Genomic DNA, 18395 nt, shown 5'->3' on the forward strand with positions numbered 1-18395 from the left:
AAGATGTGCCAACAGTTATAGATAAGTCGGGTAAGATAATAGTTGAAACAGAAAAGATCCAAGAGAGATAGATTGAATATATAGAAGGACTGTATGGTAAAGAACTTAGGTCAACAAGGTTCGACATAGAAAGAGAACATGGTGGATAGAAAGATAACTTACGTCCAGACATACTCGACGATGAGATAGAAAGGGCATTTAGTGAGATAAAAGCAAATAAGACCGTGGGGGTAGACAACATTCCTGCGGAACTACTAAAAGGTTTAGGAAAATGTGGGAGGGAGAGTCTATATGGACTGATTCGTAGTATCTATGAGAAAGAAATCTGGCCGGAAGACTTTGTGAGATCAGTGTCAGTCCCTATTCCGAAAAAGGTAAAGCCTACATCGTATGAGGACTACAGAACAATAAGTTTGAGATCCCACGCAGCTAAAGTTGTTCTCAGGATCATCAACAAAACGATAGAGAGTAGGGCAAATGATTACTTAGGGAATTATCAGTTTGGGTTTAGGAATGGGAGAGTCACGCGTGATGCCATTGCAATAAGGAGATCACAAATCGAGAGGAATGTAGAATACTATATATATATATATATATATATATATATATATATATATATCTTGTATTGCCGGTCTTTTCATACATGAGCTCTTAAACTTTAATCTTGGGAAGCTTATGATAAACAGGCTAGAACGTAGTTCCCCATGGCTCCGAAACTTGGTCGTAAAAGATACGCGTTGATTGGAAGATTTTGAAATTTTTGTTGCGGAATAAAATGGAAAAATAAAATGGACGTAAAGGAAGCAAAAAACAGAGGAAATGCTAGTAGGAGAGAGAAGGTTATTAGAAGAATGTCGGGAAAGGCAGGAAAATTGAATACAATGCATTTCAAGCAGGAATGGAATGTTACAGACGGTAAGAGCGGGGAGAATGTTGTGTAAGCGGGGTAGAGGGATGTGAAGATAAAAAATATTGGACAAAATGAAGCGGGGGGGGGGGAAGAGATTGGGAGTAAAGGGATCATTCATTGCATTGTATGGGCTCAGAAAATTGAGTTTCGTGATAGGCGGGTTTTAGAAACATGGCAGTGCTTATTGCCTACGTCCATCAACAATCTACCTTGGTCGGTAAACTATTGTTAATAAATCATACGCAATATATTTAAAACAATGTTATATGCAAAAGGAAGAGGGTTAGTCAATGTGTAGATAGACATTGAAAAACTTCCTGAAGGATTAGTCAGGGTCAAGTCATCATGCAGACAAAATAATACCAAAGGAAGAGCCCTTTCCCGACCGCCTACCTCCGGCCAAAGGACTGCTCTCATTGGTCCCCTGATGACGATGATTACTCGTACCGTTGCCGTTGACTAAGGGCCTTGAAGTCACAAGACTCAGCGGTGACATCTGAGCGGGCAAAGCCGCAGCCGCGGCGGCGGCCGCAGCCGCGGCAGCTGCCGGCGAATGGTGGTGCAGGTGGTGGTGGTGGTGCGGCGGTATGCTGGGGTGCGGGCTGCCCTGGTGCGAAAGGCTTTGCGAGTGGTGGTGGTTGCTTCGCTGTACCATCTCCGCGTACGGGCTATAAGGCCCGCCGCCACCGCCGCCGCCCCCGCCCCCGCCTCCACCCACGCCTCCGCTGCTGCTTCGCCTTCCCTCTCGCCTGTTCCCGTCGATGGCAGCCTGGAGCTCGGCTGGCGTGCTCAGAGAACGCTTCTCACACTCGTAGGGATAAAGGTATTTCATATATCTGGAAAAATAACATTCTTAGTCTTAATAAAAATGCGTTATCTTCATTAATAGCAATGAGCATTTTTACACATCATTTTCAAAGTCAAACACAAAACAGTGATTCAGCTCATATCGAGCGATATAACTACATCATTTTAAAGATAAACGAGATTTGCTAAAACAAGAAATAATGATGCGATTATAATTAGCTGTGTAATGAAAAAATATTTATTTTAAATGTACGTCCATAAGATCAGCGTTTTACTGGAGGGAGAGAACTTGTTAAAAACGAAAATTCTAAATAACTACTGAAACGAGGATTAGGAAGTTCAAAGATTAGAGAGAAGAATGCTGTTATTTAACGATATGTATGGTCATTATGGTTATATTTATATCAAACCGACTACTACATGGATCGTGACAGAAGAATTCATATGGCCATACAAGCATAAAATTCACGAGGACGACCTTCATATCAGAAATTGGTAGGGTCTAAATAAGCCATTTGCAATATCTGCAAACGAAATATTTATGGGTTCTTATTTCCTTCAGCGCGAAAGTAGCACTAAATATCTCAAATATTAACAGAAGGGCTACATAAAAAATTTAAAAAATATTATCATATTTCTGCTCGAAATGTGCGCAAATATACTCATGGATCGATTCCTTATTCTGTAACCGATCTTGAAAAACCTGCAATTAGCAAATTAAAACTTGATTGAAACCGTAACCAGTAATCAGTTAAACATTTTCTTAAACCAAATAAACATTTTAATGCGCGCAGTCAATCGAAGAAAACCTGTTGGAAGAAAATATATTTCTATATTTTCGAGGTTGATTCACATTCAGCGGATCGTACAAGAGTCGTGAGAACTTACAATAAGAGTTTCACATTACAACACAGTGGTTGGTGATTGAAGTTTCACTAGCGGAGGGAAGTAATGCAATAGGCGTGTAGTGGTAAAAAAATGACTGTCGGTAATTTTCCTTTTTGGGTATAATTTTTAAATTTATTTTTCAGTGCAAAGTTATGCTGGTATATACAGGGTGGAGCAGAATGGACTCCCTGGTTTTAAAAATCACTGAAGAGCGCGCAGATAAATTAACAGAGTGGGAGTAGTGGCGTTAGCTTGGGGAAAAACGCCATTTTAAGTAGTTACCATGCAATTGTTTGGTGACCATCGAGGCTTTGTCGTAGAAAAGTTCTTTAAAAATTAATGATAGTATGGTGGCGACGCAGAGGGCTTTTCGCAGGCGGTTTGGTTTGACCCGTCATGACAGGGTACTTGACGCTTAAACCATTAGGACATGGATTACTGGTGTGCGGGCGATAGGATCTGCACCTCTTGGAAAAACAGATGGGCGATCTAAAAGTGTGCGGACACCTGAAAACACGGGGGCAGTGAGGGCGTCAATTGAACAGTCTCCATCGCGCTCTGCGCGGAAACATGCTGCTGCTCTTGGAATATCGCTCAGAACAGTAAGGTGAATTTTACACTCTGACCTTCACTTACACCCATAGAAGATGATGGTTGTTCAAAAAATTGAGTTCAAAAGAGCGGGCGAAATGTACAGACGCTAGCAATGCAATCTTAACCTCTGTGCAACCCGATACTATTCTGTGGTCTAGCGGTGAAGCGCATTTTCACCTCTCCGGCTCAGTAAATAAGCAAAATTTTCGTTACTGGGCCACTGACAACCCTCACAAACTTCACCCCAGACCTCTACATAGCCCCAAAGTGACAGTTTGGTGCGTTGTGCGCTCCATAGGCATTATTGAGCCTTACTTTTTGAATCTAGAGGTTTAACTGTTACTGTGAACTCTGTGCGCTATTGTGAGATGCTGGAGAACTTTTTACTCCCCAAAATGGAAGAGAATGGCAACGAATATGACACAGTAGCCTTTTTGTTGCAACAGTATGGTGCCACGGCTCAAACCGCCCGTCGTTCAAGCCAAATCCTGCAAGAACAATTTCCTAGCCGCCTGATCTCCTTACGAGGGGATGCTCCATTACCCCCTTGCTCCTCGGATTTAAGCCCATGTGATTTTTTTCTTTGGGAACATCTCAAAGTTGAGGTTTACAAAGTTCAACCAAGGATCTTGGAAGCTCTTAAGGAGGCAATTACAGATGTCATCGCTGGAATAACGCAAGATATGCCGAGAAGAGTTTTCGAAAACTTTTTTCGAACGAATCAACATGTGCATCGCTCACCAAGGTCGTCACCTGGATGAAATAATTTTTAAATTCTTATGGAAATAAAATGGCATTGGATGTAGGTTTCAGAAATAACAACCTTTTTAAATGATGTTGGTTGTTTTTTTACAAATCATCCGTCCAATCAGAAAGTTCATTCTGCTCCACCTGTATAAGGTTAAGCACACGAAAAGAATACCCTCAAACTATTCCAAATGCAGCTCTATCAAAATTACTATGCATGCATTAAAATATGAAAAAACAGTAGATATTCATATGCAATTGATGCAATGCATAAAAATGCTGAAATTATAAATGCATGTTTGAGAAGTCCAGAAGGTAATGAAAAACCAGTTTTACCAAAAACATTTTCAACAAGGATAAATATGTTATTGTTCTTATTCTTTACAGAGGGATAATACGCTAACTAATACATATAATTACATAAATCTACATAGATTTCTTGGAGTGGCCATTGGATTGTAATGTACTTCTAAGAAAATCAAAATTCCAAACCATATATCCTGATGAAGTCTACATAACTAATTAAAAGTGACGAATGAGAAAAGATTGGAATCCACAACCTTCAATCAAGGCAATTTCCACAAACGGGTTAGCCACACGCTCTTCGCATCACGGGTGGCCACTTTTTGGTTGTAACGACTACTTTTTCTACTAACCTCCGAAAAAAAATATCTTGAACTGTTTACATTGAAAATAGCGTTATTGGTTAAAACTTAGAAAGGAAAAATCTCAGACTCCGGCCACAATAAATTAAACCCAATGCCCTTCAGTGACTTCTCCTCTTTCCAACCGAAGAAAAAGTTTTGGTCCACATTTTTCTCACCAGAATCCATGCCTTGATTCTCCACTCTCGACTCACTCGCCTCTTAACTTTCTTGGAAAAGCTAGTAATTAATACGAGTGGTACTACAAAATGGGATGGGGTGGAAACAAACGCAGACTGTGATATATGAATTCTTACCATATTTCTCGCTTTCCATCCAGCTTTCGCTCTTCCTCACTCAACAACAGAGAAATCAGCGCGAGAATTCCGTAGGCACCACTTATCAAATGCCACTACTTTCCTTTCCGACTTCATTTTCAAGGAAGCTACATCGAAATGATGTGCTGATGAGAGCTTTGAACGGAATTTCTCCATACGTAAAGGATTTTATTTAAAACCTTCATTAATATAGTTTTATTGACACGTTCATCATGTCTTCAGGAGACGTCCAACTAAATATTACGGTAACTAAGTTAGTTTTATTTCTTATCTCACAAGGTCTCGAAAGGATAGTAGATTAGGTGCAATATTTGTCTCGAAGCTAAGTTATGTACTTCTCTACGAAGTAAAGTACTAAAAGCTAAGCTGCATGTTGCTAAAAGCTAAGCTAAGCTGCGGTGTCTTCGGCGCGGGTGGATAAATCCCTCAGACGTTAACGATCTAAAAACTAAATCCACGACTCGAAACATTCTTAAACTTACCATGAGTAACCACTCTAAGCTCTTTCTTACGGACTTGGGTTAAAGATTTCTTAACGAGTGGCGCACGCCCAAAAATGCACAGGCAATGTTTACAATTGCTTTCCCAAGACTTTTAAGGAAACTGAGGTTTTTTAGCTGTCCATTTACATGATATATATATATATATATAGTATATATATATATATATACATACATATATATATATATATATACACATATATATATATATATATATATATATATACACACACATATATATATATATATATATATATATATATATATATATATATATATATATATATATATATATATATATATATTCTTACCGAATGGGAAATCAGCCTGCATCATGGATCCTCCCCTTTCCCCACTTCGCCCGCCAATTCCTTTCAGTCTTTACAAATACTCCGGGCAAACGGTACCAAGTGATTTCGCATGCATCTAGGGGTCGCTGTACTTTGTATTCTCGCCCCAAGCTGCACTTCACTTAATGAAATAAGCCCTCGAGAGTTTTGTTCAAAGTCGAGATGGCTGCCGCTCGCATAGATTTCGCTTTGCTTTTACGAAGCTTTCAAAGACTAGTGAATTAAAAGTTTTGCACCTGCATTTCGCGAAACTCAGCGTGCGTACGAGTGCCCACTCTTACTCTCTCAATACGTATGCTTAGTGCCATGGTTGAAATAACTTATTTGACTTCATACAAATTGTATGGTCAAGCATCATTAATTGTTACACGGAGGCAACAAGTTTTTATTTTATGTAGAGAAGATTGCTTTATTTTATCGAAAATTTTAGTCAGTTACACAGAATATAAATAATAATAATAACATACGCCAACCTGTAAATAATGGCACCCAAGTGGAATATGTCCATTATCACTTGTTGCCCTTTTAACAGGTTTAATTTTCCTCTATGAACTGGAAACATCTTGGTATTTCGAAATAATAAAAAATATTGGGAATTAGAATTAAATTTTCAACATGAATATTACGAAGTTTATTTGAAAAAATGATTCATACTATTTTCTTTGGCATCAGAAGGGTATTATGAGAATGCTTCATGTAAGGAATGGAATATATTATTTTGTGGTGGCACTGAATCACATCAGATGATATAGACTGAAAACTGAAGTATGACACTGATGATATCTGTAGTTATTCTGCACTATTACACTAGGACCAAGTGGATTATGTTGGGAATGAGAAAATTTCAAAGTCGCGAATGCATCAATTTCTGATACCCTAGGAATAAATATTGTGAGTAAAATAAAATAATTTATCCATACCATTTACAAAATCGGAAAGACCTTCAGAAAGATATGAACCCGACAGTTTACCAATGACGAACAGACAGACCTTTCGAATATCAAATAAAATAATCTCCCGTGTTTCCGACTGTCGTTTTCGTTAATAAAATTTAGAATGCGGTTAAATGTAAGATTGGGCCGAATTATCCCTATTTCGACGCAAAAAGTAATGACTCCATCATTATGTTTATTTATTGCGGACAACCTTCTCCCGCGATTAATGAGCACCCCACAATGGGGTTCCTTTCTCCATGAAGGAGCCGCCGATATCTAAAAACTAACACCCAATATTTTTCAGAAATACTCTTCTTCTGCTGCGACATTTTCCCATCGCATCAGGGTAAAGGAGAAAAACGCATCGGTGCACTCCATACCCGGGCAGCTACATGTCCATCTGTTCTCAAAAAACGCGACTACATTCACCAACGGGGAGAAGCAATTCGCGCCGCGAATTCAGCCGTCACTTCGTTTTCCACCAAGAACCGCGAAATATTAAAACCTCATCATCATCCTCTCCCTCCTTGGCACCCACATCTTCCCCCGCTCCCTGTTCTGGTGTGGGCTCATTCTCAAACCCCCTACGCACGCCCCTATTCACCTTGTCTCCCCTTCACTCCCGTCAGGGATCCTCCCAACTCCCTCACCACCTATCCCTCCTCTGTATCTCCCACTCACCCCCTTGTTTCTGTTGGCTGGTATCCTGGACGGCGGCCGGGAGGCCGGGGTGGGGAGAATGGTGGGGATAAGGATGAGGAGGTGAGCACGGGGAGAGAGGGGGTGAGGAGAGGGGCGACGGGGCGGGGGTCACCCCACTGATGTATTAATCCTTTGGATAAAGGGCTCTGACACGGAGACTCGGGGAGACTGGGAAAGGAGTGATTGATGCCTCGAGACGGTGTTGGGGAGGGGGGGGGATAGGGAGGGTTGGGAAGGCCTGGAGGGAGAAGAAGGGTGAGTGAGGAGTGCGGGGGAGGGGAGAGAGAGAGACAGAGAGAGGGGAGGGCGGAAGGGATTCGTTGGAAGGCACTCGTACAATGTGTTCCTCGTCTACCGGGAAGGGGTGGCCGAGGCGGGGGGTGAGGGTGGCTGGGGACTTGGCTTAGTCTAAGACCCTGCCATGTCCTAATTTTGACCAATGGAGTACGATTTGAATTGGGTTTCGCATAAGTGTCGATATCGCATTTTATATCGTATTCATATTAAGGATGCGAAGTCTAATGAATTGTAAATATTACGATTTGCATCTCATCCCCTTTCATTACACTCTGACGATATTGATGCACAAGTGAACGCGACGATATTCCTGGAACTGCTAGTTATTAAAAATCAAAGTAAATACCAGAAATGCCACAATTGAAACTTAAGCGGAGCCATGAGCTGGTATGCACACAATTACCAGGCATTTCACATCGGAAAAATCATCACCCCGACCTGGACGTATCTTTGGATTAATAAGTGAAAGAACTCTGCCGGAAATGGAGGAATCCCCGTATTGCTGGATATTCTCAATCCATATCCTCATCCACTAGATATTTTTTACGTTGAGGCTCGATATTAGAAAAGGAAGATGGTTCGACGCACATATCTATCTCGCAGTGCTTAGCAACTCGACATTTCATGCACACCAATCAGCTCATACATCACACAATCCTAGCTAAGACAAACAGTTTATGAAGCCAATCATGAAAGATATAATTAAAAATGGAGGAAAATAAAGTGAAGTGTTAAAGGAAGCGAAATCTACCCATCGTGAAAGGCAATACGGGTACATCACATATCACTTTGAATGAACCGATAATTTGTCTTGCAATCACAATACGTCGACAGAAAATTTTAATTTTGTCTCCATATGTTCTAGGCCTTCCATTTTTTGGCTTATCTTTTTTGCATGACTTTTGGAAAGGTGTACCAGTTCCAAACAATGATCGTGAATGGAATCCCACTTCTACCTATATCAGTTATTAGCCCATTTGAGACGGTTGTAGGTAGTCTCACGCGAGATGCCTAAAAATTACATCGTTTTATCACAAAATGCGTCATTATCTTCTTTAATTTCAAAAATTACTTGAAACACCCTTTCAATCATTTCCAGATGAATTGCCATTTTGGAATATTTATTCCCTAACAAGGTAAGGTAGACACACGGGTATTCGACCCCCGATAAAAGAGTTATTTCACAGATATGCAAAATGCTTATCTGGGTTGCTAAGGATTAGATGCATTCTCATCGATATCGGAAAGTTCCTCTGATGAGAGTGCCCGTTTTCGGCAGGATGGAGAGCAGGGCACTCAAAGCCTTCCTATCTTCCACGCGCCACCATGCCTTCCTTCAGCGGCGGCACGGCGGGGCGCCGCGCCGCCACTGATATCGCCGGGATCCCGCAACGGAGCTCACCGGCGAACGCCCTCTCTCCGTCCTCGTGTGATTCACCAGCGAAGAGACCCACTCCGTCACGTCATTCCTTGCTTTCTAACAAGTCGTGCCCATTCCGTTTCGTCCCTCAGGCAACGTTCAGGACTAAATTATTTTCATTGCCACAATAACATTTGTAATCGTTAGGCGATAACCCTTTTACCCACATTCCATTAGCAAATAAAGCAACATTGGAAATCCCTAGAATGTCAACCAAGATTTCGCAAAGGCTGTATTCAAATTTCAACGACTAGATTATCTCAAAATTTTTTCACTCCTTATTGGACGAACTGATTGGCTGTCACATCACACCTAAGAGTGTAGTAAGGAATACGAGGCATAATGATGCAGAAACTATTCATTACGAGAATATATAAGATACTCGTATATTAATTTTGTGGAACTGGTCTCATCCTGAGGCACAATGATTTGTTAAAGATGAATATGGGTATAATCATAGAGAGAATTAATTAAAGAGGAATTCTAAACTGGGGGAATGATGGATAATGAGGTTAAGATGATAGAGACTTAAGCGCTAGACATGAAAGAATGAATAAATCTACGAGTAAAAGGGTAGCTCGAAAGAGTACCACAAACCAATCCAGAGATTGATGGTTTCAATTTTATTCGGATTTCGCAATTCTACTACGTTATTCATTACTTTTATGGAAGATTATATCAGACCGAAGTTGGAGTTCTATTCTTTATCCCTTTAAAACTTCACGTGACACTATAATTGAATTGAATTACTTTGGATGCCATTTCAGTAACAAAATAATTTTAAAGTCTCAGCGATGAACATAAAATGGGAATTAACAATCAGTAAAATTTCCAAAGCCCAATATGGAATTCAGAACAAAGAGCGAGGAGAAACTATATTACTATATCTACTAGCCGGCCCAGGTGGTCGGCGGGGTAACGTCCTCGTCTGCCAACTCAAAGAGGTCGCAGGTTCGATTCCCGCTTAGGTGGTTTTTCCTCCACCTAGGGCTTGGGTGTCAAGGGTGTCGTAATTGTCAAATTGTTATATCAATGTTCAAAATCCGATGTGAAGGTCGAAGCGCTGTTTTCGGACTAATTCAAAATAAATAAATATATAGAATAGCAAAAAATAAATGGGCTTATGTATTTAGCGCGCCATCATCGAAGATTGACGAGAGATGGTAACCGGCCGTGCTTTAAGATCTGTGGATGAAAAAGGACTTTGATATTATTGAAAATTACCAATAAGTGCCAACATTAGGGAATTACTTGAAAAATCTCCCCATAAGGAATATTTAAACTGGCTTATGAGCCAAGAATAGAGACTTAACATCAAGGGTTGAATTCCCCAAAGATAATGGATTAACTTCCTCGCAGTAGGACAGGCTCGCGAGATTCAACAAGAAAAGTGAGGAGAGGGGAAGGGGAGACTCCGCTGAGGTTTAGAGGAGATGGAGAATGAAAGAAGTGTATTTCAAACCCACAGACGCAATCTCAACACGGATTATGCCGACGGCTGCGTTTTAATATCGCGCGCACCTTTTGGCATGAGTTATGTAAAGGGAAACGTAAATCACCCTTTTTAATGCCGGAGGAGGACCACACGAGGGAGAGTGGGGGGAGGGGAGGGAGGCAGTGGGTAAAGGGAATGGAAGGACGACGACGGAAGGGTCTCCCCAACCTTCCTGTTCCTCCTTTCTTTAGGGTGCCTGTGTGAATTTCTGTGCGTGTGTGTATGTTACCACAAAGCAAATTGGATTTGAGGTGTGATGGCGGAGGGTGGGTTGGAGGGAGTTCTGGGGTTGGGTTCGTGTGCGTTCTGGATTGGATTGAGTAGGGGAAATGTCGTGGGGACGGCGTGGGGAGATAGGAGTTGATGATCGAGAGACAGAGAGAGAGGGGGGTAGACCGCTGGGGTTGTTTTGAGGCGGGGAGTCGTGAGTAATAAACAGATATAAAGCGAAGGGAAGGGGAGAGATGTGGACTGATATTTCATCGGTCCCGAAGTAATTCATTGGGTGGTGAGAGGAAGGGCTGAATTGACGGAGCAGATATGTGTAAATGAAAAGTAAAACGCGAAGCTCACGATCTGTGAAACGTAGTTGAAAAAATATGCTGCAGTAAATGAATAAAGAAATCTAATAGACTGAATGGTGAGTGGAATGAGTGGCAATGCGTAGTGTTTCGATGAAATTGGGAGCGCACTCTGCAATACAAAACTATTACTCGATTTGAGAGGCCGCATTACCTTTTTATTTAAACAATCAAGTCAGTGCCAGTTTTTTTATCATTTCATGAAAAATTGATACAACTCTTTAAAGAAATTAGGAAATCGGGGCACTTCGGAAATGCAGTGAGCTTACAAGGCGACTTCACCTGATATTTAAAAACAATAACTGTCACAAGATGACATATCATAGTGTGAAGAGCACAAATAAATGTCTCTTGAATAATTCAACATGAATATTACATTCAAAAAAGTATAAATAAAAAACGTACCATTAAACTGATAAGCCCTAAGTTTAAATTACATTTGTTAAACGTCATACGTAATACCGAAACAATACTATATTTGATCTTTAATTGCCGCAATCAATTTCCCAGCAGTTTCCAATTTACTGTATCTGATTCAACATGGGATGATTATAACATTAACGCTAATCACTCGAGGTAATATCCTTCATTAAAGGATTTACACTGTTATCTCAGGACAACTTTTGCATTGCATATTTCATTCAGCCGTCAATTGAATACAAAGGGATTACAATTCCTACTGTTTAAATTAAATATTTAAAACTGACAGGGCATGTCAGAGAAAATTTTATGGGATGGTTTTTATTTTGACTGTATCATAAAAAAGCATATAAGCGGATGACTCCGTCAAAAGTTAATGTTGCGGCGTCTCCCGTAGTTTCTTGGTACATCATGAAAATTTAGGAGGTGGGATTATTGCATACTCATATTTTCTGTCGTTCGGAGTAATAATCTAGTTGGAACGCTGATCACCTGCTAAGTGAAAGGTAGTAAAAGTATGGTGCAACATGCAGTAAGAGTTGACTTTAGGAAACAGCACTCGATACGTGGTTGATATTACCAAACCTAAACGATAGCGCAATATAAGAAGATTAACTCCTATAATTTTTTTACTTCGTCAGACGAATCTGGTTCGCTTTTTAACATTCAGGATCAGTCAATTCCGGGCTGTCCTCAGCTTACAAAATGTCGGTGATCACAAGAGGCCGAGCTTCGAGGTGATATTAATTATGAGTAAACCATTCTTTTTTCACAACGGTAAATAATTCTTTCCCCGTATATTAATTTTATAAAGGCATTAGCAATACACGCCGTTTAATTTAACTGAAACTTACTTTAACTATTGAATTAAATCTGAAATATATTTCAAGAGTAAGATATACCGGGGGTGACTAATCTCCCGAGTCACTATTATATCTAATACAACACGCATCGTGGGTCTAGCTATATAAGAAACTGCAGGAAGTAGCACAAAGCCATTTCCTTATGACCATTTGTGTTTCCGTTGTGAAAACGATTACGCACTAAAAATAGAACAAAGAAAGTAATATTTTTCTCATACGTTCGCTCTGATGTTTTTTCCTTACACGTGAGAGGGAAAACTCATTTCACCAGGACCATTCTAAAAGGTCCAATCCCACAAACGACGTCGAACACGAAAAGTGCACTGCTAGTGCCCAGTTAAAGGAACGGCTACTTTTACCAAATAGTACTGCTAGATTTAAATAAATACCTTTTTGTTTAATATCTCTCAGCTGATATTTTAATATTAAAAGGAAACCGAGAAAAAGACGGAAATTGGAATCTAAAAATCCATTAAGATGGTGGAATTTAAATGAAAGAACTTAATCATTAATGGAGTAATGATTTAATTTACAAAAGCTCATTTCAAACAATATTTATTTTGTGAATCCTTCCGTACCAGGACTTACTGTCCAAATAAGCAGCGGTTAATTGATATTACTTAAATGCTTATGCGCATAATTCAAGATTCCCTTTATTTGACGGTAACATTTCAGGATAAGAATATATCGACGGAATTTTTGAGTGTAGGATAATAGGACTAATAGGATTAACTGATGGAATTAAGAAACAGCAAAGCACAGCAATGAGCACTGCAAATATCGATTCTATGATCAAGTCTTTCTTAGGCTACAAATTATAAATCTTCCAACCGTGTACTATGACATTGTAAATATATAGGAATGTATACATCCACAGTTCTGAGCAGCTGAAGAATCTTCTTCATTGAAGCTGAGAACTATGTTAGAGTACTTCTTCCGAGATTCGATCATAATATGTTCAAATTTTAATTCGTAATAGTATGCTACATATTACGTACTTCAATGAGACCATAAGAAGGAAAATCTATGGTACCGCACTAATTTTAGGGTAGAACCCCTGATGTCTAATTAATGGCAAAATGAGAACCGGCGAGCAAATAAATACCTCATGCTTACTGGGTTATGACTGCCATCGACGACGAAGCGCGAGTTATTATGACCTCAACGATATCACTAAAAGAAATCCCAATAAACATGCTGTCACACAAGTTACAACGCATAGGTAATGCATGCATCAGAGAACGATCACACATCGTCGCTTTTTGCTCGAGCTTTTTGTGAGAGGCGGTAGGGCTCGGGTGATGAGCCGGGAGGGGGTCGAGGGGGGATTAGGGATGGCGAGAGAAGAGGAGTGAGCGGTGTGGGGGGGGGAGGAGGGGGAGGGAATGGGTGTGAAGGAGAGGAGAGGAAACGCAAAACCGTCGTCCCGAGACATGAATCCAATCTGCATCAGGAGAAATGAACGAGAGATTATTTAACTGTGGCCATGGCTCCGAAGGCGATTAAAGAGCCATGGATTTACTGCCTGTAATTTAACGCCACCATTTCGAGAAGAATTATTTTGACAGAAAAAAAGGAACAGGTCGCGCAATGGGATGAAAAGAGAGTGAGAAAGAGAGTGAAAAAGAGATAGCAAGATAGAGAGGGGTTGGTACATTGAGAAAATGGGAGGAGGAAGGAGTGGGGGATGGACCACGAGGACCGCCGCGGGGCTTTGTCCGACCGTTAACATCTCGTCATTAATTAGACAATCACGACGGATGGCGTATAAAACGAACAGAGATAGAAGCGCCAAACAGGCGGGATGAGGGGAGATGGGAACCCGGGAAGGAAGTAGGGAGTGGAGGGGATCCCGAGGAGGGGTGGGCTGGAAAGCGTAGGATAGAAAAGGGTAGGCGATCGAAATACTCCGTCGGCTAACAAACAAGCGATTACAGGCCTTCAAAAACACCACGGCGCGCCATCACGGAGAGCACACAAAGTCCCCCGTGTGGATGATTGATCCCTCCTTCGCCTCGAAAAGCCTCGTGGATCACGAGATCGCGGCTCGAGCACTCGTTTACCGCCTCACCCCCCCTCCACTGCTCTAACCCACCTCTTTCTGGCCCCTTTACTTCCACAAGACTCTCCGTTGCATAAAAACGATGGAAAGAGCGAGGAGACGATTAATGAGTGAGCGGGGCTCTTTAGCGTGCTAAGAAGGCAACCGACCATAAGACGACGGCTTATTCCTATGCCTCCCCCAATTGAATCATATTGCGAGACATAACAACAAAGAAGGTATTCAGCAGGATAGCTGGTACTATAGGCACAGGGTTTCTACAGGCAATTCTGGGTCTCTACCTCGCAAGGGTACGCTATTCTTTTTTTCCTCCAAGGGCAACTGAGTCAGAGATGAGAATGCAGCGATCGAGAGGTTCGCGACCTTTAGATTCACGATTAGACCACATCTTTCATAGGCAACCATACCTCTGTGAAACAAGTGCACTCAGTTAAAGAAGAGTTAGGTTTTTATTTTCAGCGGCCATGCTTATGAAAAATATAAAAAACTATGGCTGGCTGTGACTGAGCACGTACTCCGAGAATCAATTGATCTGCGATTGAAATAGTCATTATATAAGGATTGTCTCCTCTCGATGAAGTAGATATAATGAGAATTTACGTGCTTATTATATTAAATCATTTAAACTACATACAAAAATACAATATATATGTCATCAAGCGTAGGCGGAAAATGATTGCTTCTGCCATTAAACTCTCGAATGAAAGTTAGTTTCCATTAAATTTCAAGGATGGGAATAAAAGATTGAATTTAACGTGAATTATACTTCATTTAGAATCACTGGCGTACCTAGTACATGAACGAGTTCAAAAAATAATCAAAATTAATCAAAGTGAATCGTATTAAAATGCCACAGGGTGAATTACGTGATTCTCTTTCCGCTGGCATAACCGTTCCTCATGAACTCTCACCTCAGTGAAGGTAATTTCGATGCAATTTTAAACAAAAGGATTAAGTCACCTGGCGATGAGGAAATACGTTCAACAATAGCTAAAAATAAACTTAATTAAACCTAAGGAAAGAAAAAACCTACCATTATACACCCAACCGCGGGGAAGATTGGAAGGTGATTAGTGAATGATTAATGGTTCTCCACAATTACCTTATCCACTCAACGAGGGATTAAATGACGACACTGAGACCTGAGGGTTGTAGGTCCAATCTCACGGGGTCTCATTCCTTGATTTATTTTTACTTATTTAATCCGGCGTTTCAACCTTAAAATTCCTAATTGGAACGGATAAATGTTTCTCGCAAGTAAATGACGCAAGTGAACGCTTTCAGCCTCAACATATCATCGACAGAACTACCAATATAAGATAAGATACATCGATGTCATTCAACCCCAAGCGAAATGGTAAACGACAATGGATGTTTAACTGAAATCAATGTACAATTACGTGCCAAGGAGTTGAAAAAGAACCGTTTAAAGTATACCGCGGAAAAATTAGGGCAGATATAATCTATTCATCCTTTGCCCTATGTTGTGAATTCCCATCAATTTTTAAGAGGGTAAAATATTTCACGGTACTAATTTGATCGTTCCTTCAGAATTAATTGAGAATAGAATTAAACTCGACACACTCGTTCTATCAATGAAATAATAACACGAAATAAAGCCAAAAAAGTGAACAGTATCCTCGATTTAAAAAAACACAATCAAATAATAATACCGATAAAGACTATTACCGGTAAAACAACGAGTGACTCACCAGCGCCATCACTACGACCCAATAGTTTTACGTAAAAGCAATATGAGAGAAAAAAGGAAAAACATTAACGAATGAAATGAGGTATCGTGTTCCGCCTCTCTCTCTCAACTCTTCCAAAAAAATTCCAACCCCCGCCCACACTCCTCCCACGCGATTTAATTTAACCCCACCACCACACTATTCCCCTCTCTTTCTCTCCTCACCAAAACCTCTGGATACCCTCGCACTCTTTTTTTTCTCTCTCCCCCTCCCCCCTCTCTCTATCCCTTATAATGTTAAGTCCTCTGGCGTGATTAGGTGCTCCATAAATCACGGCGAGGGGGCATTAGCTGTCACGGGCATAAATTGCTTTCTCCCTTCGACACGCCGCTATCAAATCCCAGGAGGCAATGCGATGGAGGAAAGAAGGGTGGAAGAGACGACGAAAGGAGGACGAATAATAACGGTCTGACAGAGGAAAAGGGAAAGAGATGGAAGGAGGGGAAGTGGGAAGAAGAGAGGCGGATGGGTGGGGACCGAGAAAAAAACCAAGGAGACAGAGGAGGAGAAGAGAAGAAGAAAGAAAGCGTAGAGGGTAAAGGAAGGAAGGCAGAATGAAAGATGAGGGTGAAAACATAAAGAGGAAAGGGGAAAATATAACAGGAGGGATTCGAGAAATATAACGCAGCGAAATAAGTATGAGTTAACTAGAAAGGAAACTGACAAAAATATTTGGAATTAGTTTCATAGCAGCTAGAAAAATCCAGCTACGTGAGTTTGATTACGGGTAAAAAACGATGGCGGCAGCTATTGAGTGATACTATGTAAGGTGGCCATGTGAGAGTAGGAAATGTGAACCAAGTTTGGGAAAAAGGATCTTCTTAAATGCATATGAGAACAAGGTAGTTTCATACCTATAACTTATTTCACTTAATTCTTAACATCAGATTGTGATACTCCAGATTATGAAAGGGTTTTGAACTCGCCGCCATTATAAGCTGTCCGGCGAGCGCGGTATCCTCTTGGTTAACTGGTCCGACAACTGTTTAAAATCTTAATTTGTCTATGCCACTGATGGGAGAACCTATTATACAAATAGTGGAAATACTAACGTCATCATAGCGGTATTACTAACTGCTGCAGAGCCAGTATTCTCAGGCATGAGTTAACTTTATGCATACTGTTCCAAAAATCGCAAACTTGACATCCCTGGAGGGAGGACCGCGGGATGGGTTGGATACGTCGATGAAAACTTAAATGGGGACGAAGAACTACTAGTGGTGAGGAAAAAGAGATGTACAGAGAGATGGCTGAAAAAGGAAAATCTCGTCGGAAGAAATAGGTAAAGAGATTGGCACTAAGGGAGGAGGGAATGGAGGCACAGAGGGAGAAGGAAAGAAAAGAACTGTGCTTTAGAAATAGAAGTCTCCTGTGAGCATCTCAAGAGATTGTAAATAAGAAGGAAATGGGAAGAGATGGAAAAATATGGCACAAAAAAGAGGAAAAATGATTTTTACGCGCACATCCATTGTCAATGCGAGCGGCCGAGGAATTGCGGACCGGGGATGAGGGGCGGGCGGGAAGCTAAAATGGGGGAGAGGGAGGATTGGGGTCGACAGAGGTTTAAAAGAGTCTGGATGGAGACGCGGTGGATTTCCTTTTGTTTTCCACTGTGCCCCACCTCTCACCCACTTCCCCACGCGAATAGGAAACGACACGTCCCCATATTCCACGGCAAGCGGACACACTCGCAGGTGTAGCCGCGTGAATGACGCTTCTTTAAAAACTGGCCGAAGGCGATCTATTCCCTTCACCTCGCCATGAGATTCGAATTCTTATCCCCGCGCCCGACTGCAGCCCTCTTCACGAGGGTGTACCTACCATCTGCACCGTCAACTACCATGAAATATTGAAATATGAAATGGAAATGAAAAAAACTTGTCTAAATTTTTATGAACGTCTTACTTATGTAAATAGAAAAGAAATATTCTCGTACTCGATGAGTGCGTCATAATCAGATTATAAAAGAAGGCAAGACTAAATCGTGCACAATATCTATTATACCAGCTTCTTGGCTTAAGACTGAGGTGGAACATTTCAACTTTAGTTGTGTTTTCCGGGATTTCCCACTTCTCCACTTGCGTGCGTAGG

The 18395-nt window shown here is 41.0% G+C and overlaps 1 protein-coding gene across 1 annotated transcript in view; it reads right to left on the reverse strand.

The window, feature by feature from the left end:
• LOC139697481 (trithorax group protein osa-like) overlaps nucleotides 1-18395 on the reverse strand; it is a 477855-nt gene that overhangs the window by 11346 nt on the left and 448114 nt on the right. The window contains exon 6 of the mRNA XM_071596207.1: nucleotides 1304-1746. Within this exon, the coding sequence (XP_071452308.1) occupies nucleotides 1304-1746 (443 nt within the window). The remainder of the gene's footprint in view (nucleotides 1-1303; nucleotides 1747-18395) is intronic.

Source organism: Hetaerina americana, unplaced genomic scaffold (genome assembly GCF_022747635.1).
Source record: "Hetaerina americana unplaced genomic scaffold, ioHetAmer1.1.p SCAF_1, whole genome shotgun sequence".
NCBI classification, from domain to species: domain Eukaryota; kingdom Metazoa; phylum Arthropoda; class Insecta; order Odonata; family Calopterygidae; genus Hetaerina; species Hetaerina americana.